This window comes from Leguminivora glycinivorella, chromosome 7, assembly GCF_023078275.1.
Source record: "Leguminivora glycinivorella isolate SPB_JAAS2020 chromosome 7, LegGlyc_1.1, whole genome shotgun sequence".
Taxonomy (NCBI): Eukaryota; Metazoa; Arthropoda; class Insecta; order Lepidoptera; family Tortricidae; genus Leguminivora; species Leguminivora glycinivorella.
In genome coordinates, this window is record NC_062977.1 from 7,374,086 (window position 1) to 7,396,187 (window position 22,102).

At 39.5% G+C, this 22,102-nt stretch overlaps 1 protein-coding gene across 4 annotated transcripts in view; it reads right to left on the reverse strand.

The window, feature by feature from the left end:
* Nucleotides 1-2,203: 2,203 nt before the first annotated feature.
* LOC125227931 (RNA-binding protein Musashi homolog Rbp6) overlaps nt 2,204-22,102 on the reverse strand; it is an 827,229-nt gene continuing 807,330 nt past the window's right edge. For 2 of the 4 annotated variants that reach the window (XM_048132339.1, XM_048132338.1), the window contains 4 exons: nt 13,811-13,876; nt 10,257-10,477; nt 6,915-6,981; nt 2,204-6,397 (listed from right to left, as the gene is read on the reverse strand). In XM_048132339.1, the coding sequence (XP_047988296.1) occupies nt 6,940-6,981; nt 10,257-10,477; nt 13,811-13,876 (329 nt within the window). In that variant the 3' untranslated portion in view covers nt 2,204-6,397; nt 6,915-6,939. The remainder of the gene's footprint in view (nt 6,398-6,914; nt 6,982-10,256; nt 10,478-13,810; nt 13,877-22,102) is intronic. The other 2 variants (XM_048132341.1, XM_048132340.1) reach the window with 1 other exon arrangement.

Sequence of the window (22,102 nt, forward strand, 5' to 3'; positions counted from 1 at the left end):
TCTATCTTTTTGTATTTGCGCATTATTAGATACTAGCTTTTGCTCGCGGCTTCTCTCGCGTTAGAAAGAGACAAAAAGTAGCATATGTCTCTCTCCATCCCTTCAACTATCTCCACTTAAAAAATCACGTCAATTCGTTGCTTCGTTTTGCCGTTAAAGATGGACAAACAAACAGACACACACACATTCCCATTTATAATATTAGTATGGATGTTACTGATTCTTTTAATTTGAGCTCTTTAAAACTTTTGTACGAAATTATGTTTGACATTTGAGGCCGTTAGAAAAGTCGATTTTCCCACAATACTTCAAGCTTTTCTTAGTATAGTCTAAACTCACATTTGTTTCAGTTTCAGTTAAATCATCTATCTAAATTTGCTACAAGATTTTTCATCTTTTTACTTACCTCTACTTCACCTTACCTTTTATTTACCGTTGTTCTTAATTGTGATGTAATAATGCTCCATCGTCAGTACTTTTCGTTTCTCACATTGACACCAGCAGGGTAAAAGAAAAATTAAAACTGGCGTCTGGCAGCTTCTGGGAAACTGTCGGGCACTGGTAATTTCATCCTACGTATGTACAGTCAACCAATTCGAACGCTAGGCTACTCTACAACCATGTCAAAATGGCAAGCAGTAAGAGATTTCTTACAATCTGATTTATAACATCACTATGACATAGTTCTACAGTGGCCTAGGGTTCCAATTGGTTGACTGTACGTATTTTTGCAAACGGGAGCCATCACACACAAAATATTTCGATATTTGATTGGTCAAATTATTTATTTCTTGGCTTCGGAGCCCAGGTCATACTAGTGATGAGGAAAAACATCGTGATGAAACCTGCTTATCTACTTTTACAGTCAGGTGCAAAAAGAGGCAAGAAAAAGCAAAATCTTCCTCCTTAGTATTTTAAAACATCGATGATAAGAGTTTCGAATGATTCACTGTTACTTTTATTAGACTTATATTGATTGAGTTTTCCATGATCATGATGCATGAAACTGCGTCGAAATATCGCGAACTCGACAAAAATCAAAAAGGTAATCACGGTCTGTATCCCGGTCAATATAAGGCTAACATCGATGAAGTCAGAACCACAATATTGCATGAGGGTATAGGACCCAAAGCCACGAGTAGAATCGTTCAGGCTCCGTAGCATACCATAGTTATCTCTGTTCCTCGCTACAGTATGCGGCTACACACACAGTTGAGTATCTTTCGCCATGGAGTGTGAATGATTATACTCTTGGCTACGTGCTCAGAACCCTCCATGCGTAGCAAAATGCACTTGACCGCTTTTCGCATTTATACTTTTGGAGCATTGGGAGCCTGCCCCCGTAGCCGAATGGCGTTTCTGAAACGCGAAACAAAAACGAAACGCCGCGAAAGGTAAGTCTACCTTGACCGGACAGAGCATACGCAAGAGCGATAGAGATAGGTATCTTCGAGCGTTTCGTTTCGTTTGTGGCTGGCGTCTGTTTGACTTTTATTTTCGTTATCTAGTATAGGTAGTATACATATATTTGTGATTGTGAGATGGGTTTTATACCAGTGAATAATGGATTTTGTCATAATAACAAAGAAATTTCTTAAGTAAGTGTTACAGTGCTTTGAAACCATCATCTGAACATCACAAACTAGAAATAGTTTACTGTTGTACGTAAGGCACAGCGGGGCAAATATTGACTGGGGGCCATTGTAACTGATCCATTTTTTCCATTATTACACTATTGAGTTCCACATATATCCTTTAAACACGTGTGCCATATGTAACCAGTGGACACTAGTTAATTATGCAAACATTGTAAAACAGCAGTTCCCGTCAACTTTGTACATAGCCACGTCATCAAATTTTAATTGATCCTTTTTTGTTACTAACATTTAGTAATATAAGTCGACTTTCGTAAGATATATACAGGTTAATTGTTATAATTAAGAAAATATAGATTCTAGAGAACCTTAATGACGAAATAAAACTTAATAAAATCTCAATTAATTAACAAAATCTTGGTAACAAAATAGGAATTAATAAAAACAAATTTAACTTTTCCTTAATTTTTGTACACACTTTTCGAGAATTGCTGAAAACATGGAAAAAATCGATCAGTTTCATTTGCCCCCCCAGGCGAAATTGCCCCGCTGTACCTTACTGTCATAGATTTAGCAAAATGGGGGTAAAATAAGAATGAAACAACTGGTTATTGTTTGAACAATGTCCATATTATATTTATTACCACATACACACGGCACGATGTGAACCTTGTCTTAAATCATTGTATCATAATAGGTATATGTACATTGCACAATGTGTATACATACATCGCCATACACGCGCGCCCCGAGAGGCTGTATGATTATATATCTCATAGTATTATGTACGTTATATAATGCAATATTCCCATAAGTTAAAGTGCACTGGTGCACGGAATCGGGGCGGCGGACGTACCCACCGCTTTTTACAAAATGTTTGATATCATTATTTAGTAAAGAGATGACGTAAAAACTAATTTATTTATTTTATTCAATCATTATGATTTATATCCATATTGTATACAGATTCATGTAACATATAATACACGAAGAAATGACGAAAATATTGCGCCGACGTCGCGACGAACAGTCGCGACCCGTTCGCCTATCGTTATCCTTCTTTCTCTAATATTTTAAATGTACATGACACCAAATTCGAACGTATATAAATCCAAATTTATTTTAATGTAAAATCTTAGGTAATTGATTTTTATTGCTATAGAAAATCAGTCAGCACGCGAAGCACGCAATCGAGAAGTAACCGCGAGAACGAAACCAAGCGGGCGGCGTTGCGCGGGGGGCGGGGTGCCGGGTGAAGAGGGGTGGGGACACAGCGCGAGCGCCGGCGGCGGCGGCGGCGGCGGCGACCGACACCGCGCGGTCGCCGCGCGAGCTACGCGCGTGCGCGGTGCGCGCCGCGAGTGGCCGGCGAGCGCGGGTCGGCGGCGCCGCCGCGGCCGCCACTGCCCGCTGATAAAGTGACTTCTCATCATATATTCTATACCCATAGACACGCTCTGATGGTGCAATGAAACAACCGATCGGCTGGGGTCGGTTCGTGCGGAGCCAATGCGCGTCCGGTTCTACGCGAATAAGTATACCTTTGGTCCTTGAAACATTAAGTTGGCCATCGCCGAATATGCAAAGCTACTTGATCTAAGGCCGCCACGGCGACTCTACGAACTTTACCAGTCTGTCACGTTATTAGATTAAAATTAATTATTATCTTTAATAACAATATAAAGTAGGTCGAGTGTAAAATAATGTAGAATGTTATTATACAAAATATAATAAATTATCTTTTCAATTTTATATATAAGATAAGTCGCAATATTAGGATCACATAACGAATTTTTAAAATAAACTTGAGATCTCGCTTATTATTACGTAGTCTTTATCGTGATATAGATCACATTTCTAAAAATGATGACTGAATTAAATCAACTAACGCATTTACGAGGAAGCGAGAAGGCGGGGCAGCAGCGGCAGAACGCTAGGGCACATGCATAGAGGCGTCGGCTCCCGGCGCCGAACTGTCAAACTGATATATACTTCTCACAGGTTAGAGAGTTCGATGCCAACGTAGGCGTGTCTATGATTGTACCTGTAGGGCATCTCCCGCGCCTTTCCGCGGCAACTAGGGTCACACTAAAGAAACAACCTCACATACCGTATCAACAAACCATTTCAACAACAATGAATCTAATCCATCGTCAAGCTAATCCTGATTGCAGCTCGAATGAGTCTAATTTCGATCAGATGGTATCGGCTAACGTCTTTTTACATGCGGCTAACTATGTAACTATATACAATAGTAAGTATCATCGTCTCGATGCATCGCGGCGAACCGATGGCTTCTCACGAACGCGGCGAAACGAACGTCTCTCACTAAAATGTTAGTTTGTTTGTACTCGTACTCGCACGGGGACAAGCGGCCGTGTGCGCTTCTCCTACATTAAAAAGGTCGGTAAGAAAATATAATTAGAGTGAGGATGTGAGAGTGAGAATGAGTCGGCCGACGGCGGAGGGGAGCGCGCCGCGCCGCCGCCGGCCCGGCCTAACAAGTATAACATCTCATCGTAATAATTAAATATCCTAAGAAAAAATGTCTTAATTACCTATAACACCGTAAATATAAAACAAATAATTACGTTAATTTGTTAGGTATGATATCGATTTTCCGACCGTCCTACAGACTCACACCTTTCGATTTCATTATCAATTTCCTAGCTAACGTTTAACAACATAATCGCGGTCGCGTCTCCTGCGGTGCGGTGTGTGCGGCTCGGTGCGGCCCGGCGCGGGCTTGGCGCGCTCGGCGCCGCTCGGCCACGCTCGGGCGCAGTCGGCGCCGCTCGGCCGCGTTCGGCGCTGCCACGACGCATCAGCGTCTCGGCACGAACGAAAAAACGCAAAGCGAGCGCGCCGCCCGGCGACGAGCGCACTCCGTCTAACACTCCATTATTCAATTAACTACATACTCATAAGTAATAAATCACCTTTAAAAAGAATATTGATTTATTTCGTATGATTTTCAATATTTTTTTTTGTAACAGGAAACATTTATATTTATAACGTATTTATATAATAATAGCATTTAAAAGATTGTTTATTATAATACCTAAAATTTAATACCTAGATTTATAATATTAATGTTTAATTGATGTAGATAATGTGTAATAATAGTAATTAATAGTAAATAACGAACGAATGGATGCAACCGAGTGCATGTGTGTAGCGAGCAGGCGGCTGCGCAGGCGCGGCTCGTAGCGGCGCGCCGCGTAGCGCGTCTACGGCGTAGCGGTCACGCTACGCGCGTCGCACGCGCCGGCCTGCAGCAAACTAGATAAAAGTGGCCGATAAAAATGTCTCCAGTACCTAACGAATATGATTAATGAATTGACTTCATATTTAATCTATTACCTCAAACCTGCGCCTTTGGCTGAGTTACATTTGTGATATCCCTGTCTTTATTTTATTGAAATGCTTGTGTCGTGTGACTTTATTATCTGTACGAAAATGTATTGTTTATTAATAATTTGATTAAAATTGTAAATACAACTAAGTACGGTGTGACGCCACATTCTAGCGACGCCTCGTTAGTCATTAACAGTGGTCTTACATTACGGTAAATACAATCGTAAGAAACAATGAAATATGTATTACGTAATGCACAAAATTGTCATTTATTATAATTACAATACCTACTTTTAAAGGTACAAGATAGAAACGAATTATTATCTTAACGCGATGAGAGATATTGTGAAATGTTCCGACTTAGCTTCCCGACCGTCCTTATGAACCGTCTATGATCATTATCCTTAGGATAAAATTTTATATCATAATACATAAATATTAGAAAGTATGTATACGTAGTATTTATCGTAACTAACATAGTCTTATACAGAAGTAATCGAGAAACTGTTTACTACTGAAACGGAACAGCGGTTCAAAGACGTGATTTTATACAATTCGAATTAGGCGAAAAATAATTACATTCATAGGTAAAATATGCGTAATATATAGTAGTATAATAATTATGTTAATATTTGACATTAATATTAAAAATAGAATAAAATATGTGTTGGTGGACGAGCTAAGAGCGTGGTGCGCGTGCGTCGAGCCGGCCCCGCTTATTGTCTCGCGGCCGCGGCCGTGCGGTCCGGCTGCGGGCGCCGCGCGACGCACGGTCGGCGCGCCGCCAGGCTTGCGACACGTTACAACCTCCGTACAACTGCTCTTCGTTTTCAAACTCCTACTCATTACAAAAGCTTGTTCCTAAAAAATTGTGACCCGTGAAACGCGCTCGGTGGGCGACGTTATAGTACATGCCGAGTAATCTGTATCTAGAAGGTCCCGCGCGCGTGGAGGGACATTAATTTACATCTTAAAACTGTAATTTAACTATGAACAATAAAATAGTGAAGATATATCTCCCTGCGATTTAACTGTCTAGATGCATGTTTATATAATTATGAAATGTATTTTTTTGTAGTTTAATCCTTTAATATTCTGACAACACATCTACGGTACAGTTGAAAGCGAGAAAAGTTTGAAAAAATACCTGTTTAAGTAATAGACTATCTCTCGTTCACACGATAAAAAGTAGATTATTATTATTTACAATAGACAGGGTCTCCTCAGGGTCTTCTCGGGATAGGGGGGCGGGATCGAAGGAGAAAGGGGTGGGGAGGTGATGTTTGTGGTCGACGGATCGGTCCGCGCGGTGGTCGGACGGATGAGACGACCGTCGCCGGCGCACGCGGCCCGGAGGGGGCGCGGCGCGGGGTGAGGGGCCGGTCGAGGAGATGTGTCGGCGGCGGCTGCCGCGGGACGTTACGCGACGCCACACCGCTCGCCACCTACGCATACAACACATCGTTTCACATCTGTTATTCACACACTACCTGATTTAGGGCCAGTTGCATCAACCACATTTGAAAGACACATCATCGTCACGCAGCAGACGTCTATGGAACTTCCCATAATACAATACAATTTAACGGTGACAGACGGTTTGATGCAACCGGTCCTTAGAACTTTATAAGTCAAATGTTTGATGCGATATGAATATGTCAGTGTCAAAATTGACGTTTCTGTCTGAAGAAACGTTACTCTTGCAAAGTGACAGATGCGATTAATGTCGTATCTAGAGTATTTCAGTTAGACTTTGGGGTTAAAATTAGATCGATAATATTTTATAACACTCCAAATAGATCTAATCTAATCAGACACTTGATAAGAACAAGTCTATCACTGTCAAGCCAATTCGAACTTACACTAATATCATTATAACGATATCAGTGCAAGATTAAATTGGTCGATGTGTACAAGTTATTCGGAATTAAATATAATGACTTAAGCGTTAAAAATACTTACGTAAAATATTAGTGCTGCGACACTTTCAATGATATCCATTGGTAAAAGCCGCAGGAATCAGGGGTCCCTGAAATGAGGAGAAAATTTCATCAAGTACTTTGTTTTAATCCAATTTTGTTTTAATCCGAAAGGAAGATTTTCGACATTGCACTTAATGCCCTATCCGTTTCGATCGAGTTTTAAAATAGAGCCGAACTGCAAGCCATAATTGAATGGAAGTATAAAGCGTTCAGTCGAACATTATCCTCTCGGGGGACAGATTTAAAGGTAGTAAGTTTGGTGTTCGCAGTCGATAGAGCGGTAGAGGCTTGGTGGCCAACAAAATAAAAACAGTGAGCGGATGAGTTAGAGCTGCGCGCGACCGCTCGCCAGCGGTAATTACACCGCTTGTTCTCCTTGATTTACTGTTATTGCCCGGGGGGCACTCCCGTTACCTAATAAGACCGTTTTACACCCGGGAACCACATGCGCCGCGGCCCGCCCGACGCCTGGACCGTTCATTCTCTCATTAGCGACATATTTGTTTTGCCCCGGCGATTACGGACGATTGAGTTAATATCCCATTTGATATATGACGCGCCTGCAACGGAAGGGTAGCTTATAGCCTCCGGCCGCCCAAATTGAGCGTCGCAAAACATTAACTCGTAAGTCTACGTCCACGCAACTCAGTGCTGTCCATCATTAACGCTAGGCCGTTCTCGGTTTAAGTATCTAAGCGAGGAGCTTCCGCTCTTGAAAAATGTGTTCGAGATACGACGTGAGGAGTTAAGATCTTGCCGGCGGCCGCGCTGGCGGGCGCCGACATGCAATGAAGACTGATGGCGTCTCAGAGAAGCAGTTATGGAGCGTGGTCGCAGTTTTAAAAAGCCATTACCCGCGGCACTGCACCGCGTAGATTGCCGCCCCGCCCGCTCGTCCCGCTCATATTTCGGAACACTTTATAATCGCATCTCTCACGCTTCACTCGCTCGCTAACTTATGGTGATTATGCTTTAAGAGCGACAAGGAAGATCGGTTCCATAATGAGATTGGACCGTCTCGCTAAAATTTTAGAGTGCCGTCGGCTGCTAATTGCGTCTGCGGTGCTCGGCGCAGCTCGTGTCGCGCGTGCCTGCCCCGCTCATCGACACACCTACTAACTAACTCTCACAATGTTTTATTTTCCTTCTTACTTCGCCTTAAGATTTAAAAACCCGCGATTTTCCTGGGCTACAAGTAGCAAATGATTGCGGCTGTAACGAAAATGCAAAAATGATTTCAACATCTCGAAGCGCGAATCAAAAGCCCCGAAGAAAAACAAAACAGAACAAGCATTAATTTGAATTCCGTGACAGTTGAAACTTCCCAAACGAGGACAATTTTAGGAATTGCTGTCGTTTGAATCGGCATTGGAATAGGCATTTTTGAACTTGACGCAATAAATTAAAAAAGTTAATAACTAAGTTAGCAAGTTTCAACATTTGTCCGTGATGAAAATACTACATTGTTGTTAATTTCTTCATTAATATACCTTATTAAGTATGGAGTAGCTATTTCACATTTTAGATAAATGACTAATTCATGACTGTTGGTATTGTATACGCCAAAACGAATATATATTTACGATCCATATATCTTTTAATATTATTATACCTCAATTAAAATACATAGAAATATTACCGGCGTTGTAAATTTAAGAACGAGACTTAAACGAGTATTCTTTTTTGAAACGAATCTTATGTAACCTAACCAAAAAAATTAAAATTTTGAAAAAAAAAAATCTTGACATAGTGGACCGATTTTCATCAAACATGGCTAAGAACACTCAATCAATCAATCAATCAATCAAATATTTTATTTCTTAGAATGTGGTACATTGTAGGTTGGTAATACATTTTTTGATCAGCACATCCTGCCACATACGGCATAGAAATAATAATGCATGATGCATGTCATAAAATCAAGTCACTTGCTTATATAAAAATTATTCTTAAAATATCATAATTATTAATTTTATTAATTTTAAATAAAGTGTTAATTATATTCAGGTTTAATAAAAAAAAATACATTTATAATTAGTTCATATTCATATTATTTACAATTAACTAGGCGGCATCTAAGAACTCTTTAATGGAGTAAAAACGTTTTTCAATTAAATATGCAACCAATTGCTTTTTAAATTGATGAAATTGAAGGTTTTTTATTTCAGACGGTATTTTATTGAATATCCTGGGTGCCATTCCATAGAAGCTATTTCGCATTAATGCTGTTTTCATGAGTGGAACATACAACTGACCCTCATATTGAGTATAGGTAGCCTACGTTTCTGTGTTACATAAATAAACAAGTCAGGATTTCTTTTTACAAAGAGAGCCACTTCAAGTATGTATAATGAAGGTAGTGTTAGAAGTCTTAATGATTTGAAAAGTGGATAACAACTCACTCTAAAATTAACCCCACAGATAGCTCTTATACATCTCTTTTGGGCCACAAAAGCGGCCTCTCGATCTATAGAGTTACCCCAAAAAATAATACCATATCTAATTTTTGATGCTACAAGGCCATGATATGCCATTACGACTGTATCACGACTGGTTACTTTAGACAGTCTGTAAAGAGCGTAAGCAGATTTGCTCATGTACTTACATAATTCATCTATGTGATTTTTCCACGTTAACTGACTCAATAGTTAGACCTAGAAATTTAGTCACGGTTACATTTTCAATCGTGGTACCTTCGTAGTTAACATTGATATCGTCATTACTGTCTTTAAGTGTGCGTTGACGGAAATGCATTATATTAGTTTTTTTCAAATTAATTACTAAATTATTGTCATTAAGCCATGTTATTATACAATTCAATTCTGCAGTAATGTCATGTTCATAATTATTCAAATTATTACAATTGATGATTGACGTACTATCGTCAGCAAATAAAACTATAGGGTAATTGGCATTGGTAGGCAAGTCATTAATATAAATTAAGAACAATAGGGGGCCGAGCACACTCCCGACTAATTCAGCTTTCAACCAAAAAAACTTAATCTAAATCCGTTCGGGAGCTACGATATCACGGACAGACACATAGCCAAACATGTCAAATTTATAACACCGTCGTTTTTGCGTCGGGGGTTAAAAACGTGAAATTTTAAGGCAGTATCTTACCGGCGTGTAATTGAGGGGCGCGCGGCTGACTGCAATCGCGGGGAACCCTGAGGGCTGAGGCTAGCCATCTGCACGTACAGGCGACGCAATAAGCGGCTGAACGGTACAAGTGTATACGTCGAGCGCGAGTCTCGGCGAGCTGGCGGCGGGAACCCGGCGCGCCCGCTGGCGGACCAAATGTTTAGGTACAGTATCTTACCGGGGTGTAATTGAGGGGCGCGCGGCTGACTGCGATCGCGGGGAACCCTGAGGGCTGGGGGCTGGCGGCCTGCACGTAGCCGACGCTGTCCGCGGCCGAGCCGTACACGTCGAGCGCGGGCCCCGGCGAGCTGGCGGCGGGGAACCCGGCGCGCCCGCTGGCGGCGTGGGGGGACGCTGGCGGGCCGAACCCGGCGGCTGCCGCTTGGTAGTTGTTCATCACTGGGGATGCAGAAGGATTATGGTGAAGGCGTCAAGTGTGTGCAACTCGTCAATTGTCTAGAATTTAGTAGATCAATGTTTATAACTACGGTTTTATGATATAGGTGATAAGTAACTAAAAACATTTTTTTAATAGATTTATTTTTGAATGCTTCATTTTAATTATTCATTAATCTCATAATGTATATTTTAATCAACGTTAATAGTGCATGAACGAGAATTGCATACTGATTAGTAATAAACATGTTTTTAAGCTTACGTAGAACAGTAGTCCTTTAATTAAACGACCGCTTTTACATAATGAAAAATATTTCAATACTTAGGCAATATGGTTAGGTGAGAAATTAAACTAATATTTATAGGAGCACAACACTACATTCAAAATATTAAAAAAGCGCTTAAATCTTTGCAGATAAATACTTTGTGTATTAATCGGTTGTGCAAACGGCGTAAACCCAATGCTTTATAAATGATGCAAAAAAACGGTGAAACGTTATTGAAAAATGCAAGGAAAATAAACCGACAAGTAAGTTTGTAATTTTATAATAATTCGCACCGACTCTATTTTAGTGAACCGAAAGTATGGAATGTTTTCAATTCACCCTGCCGGGCTAGCACATGATTGGCGCGAGATCAGGCAGGCATGGTCGCGCGATAAATGATAAAACATCAGGTTGAACTTACAAATAGTGCAAATAGTGTAAGGTACAGCGGGGCAAATCTCGACTGGGGGACAATTGTAACTAATCCATTTTTTCCATTATTACACTATGATGTTGAGTTCTACATGTATCCACTGAACACGCCTACCATATATAACCGGTGGACACTCTATTTAATAATGCAGACATTGTAAAACATGGAAAAAAGGGACCAGTTACATTTGCCCCACAGTCGAGATTTGCCCCGCTGTACCTTAGTTATCGCGCGACCATGCTTGCCTGCCATGTCGCCACGAGATCTACATGTTTAATGTCTTTAATACAATTAGAAAAATACGTGCAACCTATGTTGAAGCGATATATTCTCGCGCCAATTATGTGCTAACCCTGCTGTAAAAGTCACGATAAATATGTATATGTCGCAGGGAAATGGCCAAAACAGAGATTTGATCAAATCTCTAAGGGATTTGATCAAATCACGCAGGATGTCAAAATGGCGAATCCATTTCATCATTTCTCTAGAAAATTTCAGTCATTTGACTAAATCCCTGACTCTGTTTAGTGATATCACAAAATCGGCCAATAGACACGCCACGTTTTATCATTTCACTAGATTTGTTTAGGGATTTGATAAAATCCCTGAACCACGTCAGTAAGTTGACGAAACGAGCTTATAAAGTCAACTAGTTTTATCATTTCGCTAAGCAAGTTCAGTGAAAAGACAAAATGTTTTAATAAATATGAAAATAATTTAAAATGAAACATTTTTAGCTTTGTTTCTTCACTTATTCTATATAGCGAAATGATAAAACTAGTTGACTTTATAAGCTCGTTTCGTCAACTTACTGACGTGGTTCAGGGATTTTATCAAATCCTTAAACAAATCTAGTGAAATGACAAAACGTGGCGTGTCTGTTGGTCGATTTTGTGATTTCACTAAACAGAGTAAAGGATTTAGTCAAATGACTGAAATTTTCTAGAGAAATGATAAAATAGATTCGCCATTTTGACATCCTGCGTGATTTGATCATATCCCTTAGTGATTTGATGAAATCTCTGTTTTGGCCATTTCGCTGCGACATATACATGATATAACTCACATTCGTTATGTCTTGTTTTACTCATAACGTTAAATTGGACAACTTGTTGTCCCTTCGTAACGAGTGAATTGTTCATAATAATATTTGCATACTATGATGTTGATTCAAGTTTATACTTGAGAATATGATGGAAGATTGCCACTTGTTGCTCAACGGAATAATAACAACGTACTTATTCAATTTAGTTCAAACACAATTGTATGCTCATATTACCCGGTACTTATAAAGGGAAAACAGTCTTTAACTTCAGCGGAATTATTATTTCCATCAGTATTTTATCTATAATTACGCAGGCAATTGCACTAACCACCATTAAGCGAAAGTATTTGTGCTAGAAAGTCATGACTTGTTTTTAGAAACTCGCTTGAAATGCCGATGTTCATTTAAAGTTGTTTGAAATATTAATGAAGACAAATATTTTTTTTAAATTGTAACTGTACTCTTTATATTATATATTAAACTCATGTATACTAGCCCCCTTATTCATAAACGTACTCTAAAGTTATGAAGCTGATAAAGTTCCTTTGTCCTTTTTCAACTTATTGCTGTGATAGAAAAGGACAAACGAACTTTATCGGCTTGATAACTTTAGAGTACGTTTATAAATAAAGGGGTAGGTATTTGCATGGACATTTCTAGCGCGTTTGCTTGTAAATTTTGTGTCACATTGAGATATATTTGCAGAATGTGTAGTTTTTATAGACTTACGGTAAGAAAACTTGCTAAATGCTTATCTTTGATAGTGGAAAAAGCGCAGAATGTGGCAACTCTCGAGGCCCAAAATGGGAAGACGAGGAATTTATCACATAAATAGTTTCCTTGAGATTTGATTCTTCGTACCGTAATTATATAAAAAAGATGAAAATGTTCATAGTTTAATGGTAATTTCCTACTAAACCAACTTTCTGTAGGTAGGACGTGTATAAAAACCATCAAAGTTCTATAAGCATGAAAAACTTAAAATGAAAAACAAAATTATAATTTTTTTAATGGCGCAAGTGTGAAATGCAAGTGAATAATTTGCAGACCAGCCTAGTATTATCATATGAAACAAATATGTACTATCTATCTACAAGTTATACTTTCTAACAAAAGTAAAAGAAAAATTAGTTCGAATAAACAAGAAGGAAAAAGGAAGACAAGTAAAGTAGTCGTTACACTGTTTCCGTTCTGGCGTATTGTTGGTAATTATTGGACCAAATAAAGTTCGACCTAAGTAGGTAACTAGTACGGAACGTCTGATGTGACAAAGCGAACAGAACATATTTGACAACACAACATTAAGACATAAATACAGCATAGAGTTCTCAAGCGACCAACGTGGATTCACGTCTTATTAATGACTGTAATATGATTTTGTGATATTGTGTGTAGATTATTATAGTACAAAAGAGACAGATTAAAGCGTAAAATTGTGCGTGTGACTGATGGCGCCTTATTGTATTGTTGCGACATTGCATAGCGTTAGTACATGATCAAAGCTTAGATAAAAATATGGTGAAGTGAGTGTGTTCATGTGGTTATATAGAAGTACATGCGCAGGATTGGAGAAGGAGGGAGCGGGTGCTCACCTGAGAGCGCCTGCGCGAGCAGCGGTGTGTTGTTGTTCGGTGTCAGTTGGCCGTTGGTCAGGTCAACTGCAAACATACACACGGTTCGCATTCGCTCCTCGTTCGAGTGGCGCGCACTCTCGTTAGTGACACACACATCCATGACTGAACCATCGCATTTTTGAATTTCAAAAACTTGCCACCTCGCTCGCAACACCTCATCTTTTCTGAATTTAGCATATTGAACGGTAAAGTGACTATCGATGTAATCCCAACTCAATATTAAAGTTCTCCAGAGCGGATAAAGTTGGAGCGCGTAAATGCATGAATAATTTAGCCGTTGGAGACAGATGCCGTGCTGACGAATGAGGACAAGGAAGACTCCCCGGACTCAGATTATGCCGGAACAAAAAATATCACGTATGTCACGTGCATTCAAATGAAAAAGAGTACTCCGAGTTTCGCGGGTATAAATCACAGAGGGCGAAAAAACTTTTACAAACTATCCAGTAAATTATCCGACGTGAGTTCTCGCTGGCACGCGGCGGTGTGCTTATTGAATAGGGAAGGCATTAGCATACGGCGCACGTCGCAGCGTCTTGACGCCGCGCGGCTTACGCATTCCGCGGGGAACTCTGATACAGCTCGCCGGACTCCGGCGGCGCGGCGGGTGCATAACGATTGCGACCGGCTGCGGACGCAATATGTCCGCGTACCACTGATTTATTCTCCGCCTGAGACTAACTTCTTGTTCCGCTTCCTAAATTAGGCAAATTACAACGATTCCCAGTGAATACCAAGAATGAAAAGTAGTCGTGATATATGTTAAGAAAACGAGTGCGCGTTTATTTTGACAGGAAATCCTTCTTATCAAGTAACCGATTAATATTCGCTTGTCGTTTTCTGCTTGCTCATAGCGTTACCATTAGCCCTATCGGCTTGTACGACAAATTTAATTTTTGTCAGATGCGCGAGTTATCATTTGGTGTGAAAAATGGAGGTCCGCGGTCGCACCAGGTGATTACCGGCCTGCGAGTGACTTTGCGAAAAAAGTACAATATAAGTAATGGAGGATGAATGATAGATGGCGTCGCGAGCCGGGCCGCGTCGTCCCGTTCGGGCCCGCGGCTGCGCCCGCTTCCGTTCTCGCTCGCGCCCCGTTCGGCGTGCCTCGCTCGTACTAAAATGCTGACACGTTTTAATAACATTACTTTGCGTTGCGAGAGGCTATTTGTGACAATCCATAAGAAAAGGGCCCTTATGGCGGTTTCTAGTTACGGAGATATCGACGTTTTTGTAAAATCGTTCGAAATTATCGATTTTTGAATTTATGCAAAATAGTAAAATATACGAATAGACGTGCAATTGTAGCTTGGTTTCAGTAGTGTACGTTAAGTATTTCTATATTAAAATTCAGCTCAAAGTTTAGTAGAAAAGGGCCCTTATGCCAGAGCGCGTTCGAAAATATGAAAACTGTTATTAAAAAATGTTGTAATTACTTACAACTTTTGTTTATAAGTTAGTTTATGTTATATAGGTACGATTCAATGAAGTACTTTGATACCTAATTTAAAAATTACCCGATTTAGGTACCTAGTCGTCACTTTAAAATAAAAATCTTACTCGTGAGTAGCTACTAAGTGCAATCTGACTTCAAACCTCACTCGGCGGCGTGTCAAAGCGAAGATGTTCTTCCTTTGACTAATGCCGCCGTTACCAATTGTAGGCACGTGCAATTATAGGCACAGTTGATGCCACGTGGCAATGTTGCAGCAGTTGACGGTACGTAGTTTATGAATGGTCCCTTATTGGTGACATTATCGGTGGTAAGATGTGTTTTCTTCCGATATACTAAGTGTCTTAAATAATTAAAAAACAAATATTAAGAATTACAAATCGATCTGGTAGGTACTGTGTGAATTAATAATTATAATAAACGTTTTATGAGAATTACTGATTAATGATCAAGATTTTAAGTTTACTTCATATAACATTTTTTCTTTGGTATTCTGTTATAATACAAGATAAGTAACTAAAATAATAAAATACATTAGCAATGAGTAATTTTTATCTGTGATGGTCATAAGGGCCCTTTTCCCAAATGTATGGGAGTCAATAATTTGTGATTTTTATGTAACTTTAAAAATTTATAAATAAAAAATAAGACATGCAGAATAATTCTGACACTTTAGTTATAAATGTGTAGACTGATTAAATATAATTTAGAAGTCTCTATACGAAAATTATTATTATTATAGGAGCAGATGTTAAATATTCTAATTGTGATATTCTGATTAAAATATACATATTTAATGAACCATGGGATTTTATTTCTATCCTTAAATGTAAGTTGAAACATATATAACTATGTACTATAGTTCAGATAGCAACATATTAGAAGAAAAGTCAAAAAAATATGTTTTCCTAATTTTTTCTTATAAGCGACTTGCCCTAATCAAAGCTCGATTTTTCATGATCTGGAAGTCGATGAAACACAATCACAACTGATTCTCAAAGAAATGTACCTTGAGATACACAATCAATCGTCATCTATGTAACTTCCAATGGGAACACCCTTAAAGTGAGTTTCAAACTTCTTTTCACGTTTTCTCAAAAGTGCAATACTTAGCATGTGTATGCTTGATGATTTTTTAAAAAAAAAGTACGTGGCCTAGGGCCATGATTTTTTTTGTATTAGATAGCTTATTTAATGCAGATTTAGGATCTGTGCCTAACTCAATACCTGCCATAAGGGCCTTTCTGTGATGGATTGTCACATTTATTTTAGGGTTGCTGTGTTACAAATATGAAGTGGAGTGTTAGTTCAGACACGTCCTCTGGTCGTTAGCGCGCCGATCCGTCAAACTTCATTTTTCCCCCATTATTATAGGAAATAGGCTTTCTATTTAAGTAGCACTATTTGTAACGAATATCAATGTTCTATCAATAATATTTATATCCCTTGGTATACCAAACTCGTGGTGATAAGATGATAAGATAAGAACATCCTTTTTCTGCGTATTTAACACAGCAAAAGGGAGTGTACAAGTTTCTAATGGGGTGGCAACGCGCATGTGACACTCTTTGAGTTGCAGGCGTCCATAGGTTACGGTGACCGCTTTCCATCAGGCGGGCCGTTCGCTTGTTTGCCACCGACGTAGTATAAAAAAAAAAAAACATGGTAAAATACTTAAAACTTCCTATTGCATTATATTTCTACTTTATCCCGAACACTATTTGTATAAGTAGCATAAACGTTAAGCCATAATAATCCGCAAAAATGGCAATTGAGCGTCATAAATCCTTCCTTATCCGTCTCATAGCCATGGGTCAGCGGCGATCAAAGTCACCGGCAGGCGTCCGCTGCCCTCAAATAATTTACGATTCAGTTTACAAGCAGAAGCAACTCTGTTGTTAGTTCTAACGCCGGTCATATCTGCGTCCGACGTTAACTTCCACTGGAAACTTGTGGGAATTACGATAAAATTGCGATCTGTCTTGCTTTCTGAATTGACTGCAAACGGTGGAAAGCGCACGTATTTGTGAGAGAATGTGTTTGTCGAATATCAGTACTGATCTAGTTTTAAAATCGGTATGAAATGTTACGTATAGTAAAATCTATTTCATGTTTTCAACTTTTTATTCATTTTTTATTCTTTTGAAAGGGATACTCCTAAAATATTTTATTCACTAGAAAAATGTTTTATTAATGCTGATATTTCCGAATGAATATTACTGTTGACTTTGATAAATTATATTCATAATATACTTTATCAACCTAAAATCAAGTTTATAAAGATCAGAATAATTCGGCTCCAATTTAGTACATGCCAATACAGGACTAAGGACATAGGCTACGTATAGTGCACTTGACCGCTTCTACGTATTATCTCCACGATCCACGTTTCTGCGATCTTGCGATCTGTCAAACGGCCGTTAATGAAAATGTAGGCTGTCCCAACTCCGCACACTTGGGTCAGCGCTAACAACATGAGTGATGTGCTAATATTCGCCGAGTATGCTCCTCCTTGCAGGTGAGCATACATCTATAAATTCAGGAGCCGTCCTGCGAGAGCTATTCGAACTTTCATAATTGCGAAGTTCGGGGGAAACTTAATAATTCTTCTTCAGAAGTGGGATGACGGTCGAACGGGAATATTCACAGGGCGTACTCGCGTAACACCCGCCCTTCAACCTACTATATTACTTACAAGTGCCAGCTTTTTATATCCTCCACGCAATATAAAAAGTTTTACATGAAAATATTTGGATGGTGTGTTGCCGAGTTTTTGAGTTAAATGGTGTGTGGGAAAGTTTTACTTTGAGTTAGACTTACAAATTCTTATTACGGCGTATCTTTATGCTTTCAAAGTGTGGAGTTAATAACGTATAAAATATATGTAATGTGCCCGCCTATCGCTTTATACATTAAATAGACTGTAACACAATGTATAAAATAATCGGATTGTACATTTGTAAGGAGCATTAATAAAACAAAGGTCTCAAGAGCAACAATGCAGTTGCAACAAAGCAGCGTAAGCTAACGCTCCCGCAAGGATGCTCGTAATCGCGGAGGGCATCACTCGCCCATAACATATGCGCATCTGCGAATGTGTGTATTCGTAACCCGCCGGTTGCGAATATCGGATTGAAATGTTTTATATGAGCGGTTACGGAGGCTCGTCCGCACACGTCTTGCCGTAAACGTATATTTAATAGGCACCATCAATAACTCCTCGAGATGATACGCTTTGCGGGTTTTCGCGATGGTTTAGCCGTCGGGACTTATCTCAATTGCAAATTAATCGAATTTCTATGCTGGGTGGTCGAGGAGTGGCCATCGCGCACGCGCCAACGCCCGGATTTGTAATTCAAAGAAGCATGCGTCCTTTCTTTAAATCTCTCCCTCGACTATATTTTAGTGCGGCTCGCGGCTAATTCAATAAGCTGTTTACTTTGGCGCGGTCATGCGCACCTACGTCATGGTTCAGTCATGGACACGAATGTTAATCAGTACAAGTAAAGCGACATTAAATAAGCAAAACGAAACATAGACAAACATTTATAGTTAAAACCCTTTAACACACGCTTCAATTACTCAAAAAATGCTACTTAATTGATTACTATTAATATCTGTAAAAGTTTTCTACATTATTATTACAAATTTTAATGTTACTCTCGAAAAAATTGGATGTACCACTACATACATTTTAAACTACAATAGTAAAATAACGCAGAGTTATTCTAAACTAGTTTTATAAAAAGTATTTGTCTATTCTATTTTCAATTTGTGAATTTATAACATTGTAATACAATTTACCTAAGGCACAACAGTGTTCAAAATACATTCTAAGTCTATCTTAAAACTAAACAATAATATTCAACACGCTATAAAAAGAGTTTGCACCACCAATCACAAATTATTTTGACAACTTTTCTATCTAGTCATTTACAAAGAACAGCTACCAACGGTACAGATAAAAGCAAATTTTTTGCCATCCTTTTATTTAGCGTAAATACATGGGGCCCTTTTTACTGACACTAGTTTCGAAGCTTTTCTAAATTACATAAAATCAAATAGTCCACCATTATTTGAAAATATTCTATACTATTATACCGATTAAAAATCCTCTAGTTTAAAATTGGTATAATGAACAGATCTACAGACTTTTGATTACTTTGACACGCTTAAAACTTTCTATTTCTTAGTCTATTCTAGTTTCTATTTGAATTCTAATAACTAATTCAGCATTATGTCTGACTATTGAAGTCTACCACACTTGGATTTTAACATAAGAAACTTTAAACAGTATATCCAACGATATAATCAAACTATTCTATATTTTTAAAATGGTATAGTACCTTACTGATCAACTCGATAATGTTCAAATAGAAAGTTACTCGCCCTAGTTTCGTCGTCGTCACACTCCATTCACCAAACTGCTGTTTCTCTTGTTATCTCTTCACAGATTTTTTTATGCTCACTCATGTCTTGACTATTTTTTCTATAGCGTTTGTAAATCCTTTATCCCTTGTAGGGATATGAAAGGCAATGCTTACATTGTAAATCAGCAGCAGTGTGGAGTGTATTAACTACGTCGACGAGTGTATTAGTTAAGTAAGATAAAGAACTTCAAATCTTTAGAGTTACCAGAATCCTGACGCAAGGAGACGAGTGGCTAATGCGCCTGAGAGCGCTACCGGACCGACCATGCAGGGAGAAAGGATTTACTACGCAAACATCCCGGGTTTCAGCGCTGAATCGTGCGCTCAACTGAACACTAACTAGAAGAGATTAGTATGCTAAAAGTCACCATTATGGTCCCACGGACACACTTTCATTCGGTGAATCACTACATAAAAGTTTATAGGCGATGGAGCTCGCTAGGCTAGCGTGTTTATAGTCAAAATCTATAGACATCCATAAAAAAATAATCATCTAAAACAACAAACTAAAAATAAATTCTGACCCATCCAAACACAGCACTCGTGATCTAAGACAGCGATGGATGGTCGCCGGTCGCTATGATCGACAGCTATCTCTATATAATATAAGGTACATGATGGACTAAAAATGGTCAAGAGTAGCCGGCGTCTCGAGCCACGTTCCGACCAAGCAACAAGCACTAAACGTAACAGTTACTAACACAATTAACGGTCAAATATCTTAAATTACAAATGGAGTTGGCACAGTTCGCGACACGCGGCCACTCGCCGCCTCGCCAGCTAATTATTTGGATCCAAACCGACGGCTGTGTGACCCTTTAAGGGGTTTTGTTTTAATGTGCTAATTTCGCTGAGGCATTGACTTCAACTTTTAAAACGAACCGAGAATTAAATCCACTATCTACAGTTTGGGCAATTTTATCAGGAAGGCGGAGTTGCATAATTCAGTTTTGAAAACATTAAAGTGGCCAAATTAGGTAGTGTAGGCGTGTTCGGTACCTAGATAGTACATTCTGGGGGTGAACGTGTAGAATGCGTGGAATGCGGGTTACGCGTGCGAGGCGGCGGCGGCAGCGGTCACCGGGCGTCCCCGGCGGTGACGTCACTAGTGCATGCACTCGGATCGCAAGTTGCACGCTTACCGGCCGGCTGCGCAGCGGCGCGCTGCGGACACCACGCTGCTAGTGCCGCATTGGATGAGTCAGAAAACGAAAATCACCGTTAGAACATATCAGAATTACCGCGCGCCGCGCTTTCTTGAACCCATGTAAGGAGCAATCTAACTTCACCGCTCGCTAGCCAACTCCTCGCTAACACACTATCTCTTCCAGTTATTTTGGTCGCAATCGATATGCGAACGAACGGTAAATAAGTGAGGCCGCGATTGACCTCGATTACAAAACGATCAATTGGACAATAAGCGACAAACGTTTTGCTTATACAACGGCAATTTCATTTATTTTAAAATATAGCGACTTCACAATATGACAAACTTACGGATAATGATATAAGACGATATGTTAGAACAGCGATAAGAACATTTCTATTGACTTATTATTAAGAAATAGACTTATTGAAATATGAATTTGACAAGTGTTTACATTACAATGTTACAAGTAATGCGCCGTTCACGACGCTATTTATTATACATAATATAGGTAGGTGCCTAATTATTTATATAAATGGTATGACTTCCTGAGGGAGACCGCAATTTCCTGATTAAATTCGAAGTGAATTTGCTCAAGTGACTTGCAACGGGCTATATGGGCGAACCTAGTCGGGCGATCATCGGCATACATCTGCGAATCCGGGCGGGCTCAACTTATAAACCTTTAGTTTTGCGACATTGCATTCCTGAACCGCGTATCGGGGTATCGGAGGGCATAATACCAAAGAGCTATTCGTTCGATAAAAGATTTATTTATGTTCTTAGATGTATCCGGGAGCCGTTAACGGGTGGTGTTGGAAATAGGGAGCGGTAAAGCGGCGCGGAGGGCTGCCCGGGAGTACGACCGGCGCGGCGCTACGAGCCCTGCCCGAGCACCACCGGGCTAACGTACTCGCCGCCGACCAACAGCCGACTTTCCGCCGGGATTACTCCTACTACACCTGCGGCAACAAAACAAAACGCTACAGAGCTGGCCACGCAGCCACCGACCGCTCCAGCCAACTCCAGCAAATAAATGAACATAAAAAAACGAAAACGAAATGTGTTTTACAACTTCTGCGGTAATCTAATAAAAATTAACATATAAGGAAAAAAGTAACGTTTCCAAAATATATCTCTTAGAAATAATATAAAAAACGGAGTATATCGCCCGGGGCTCCACTCATCGGATCTTTATGGGGAAACTTGGAATTAATAGT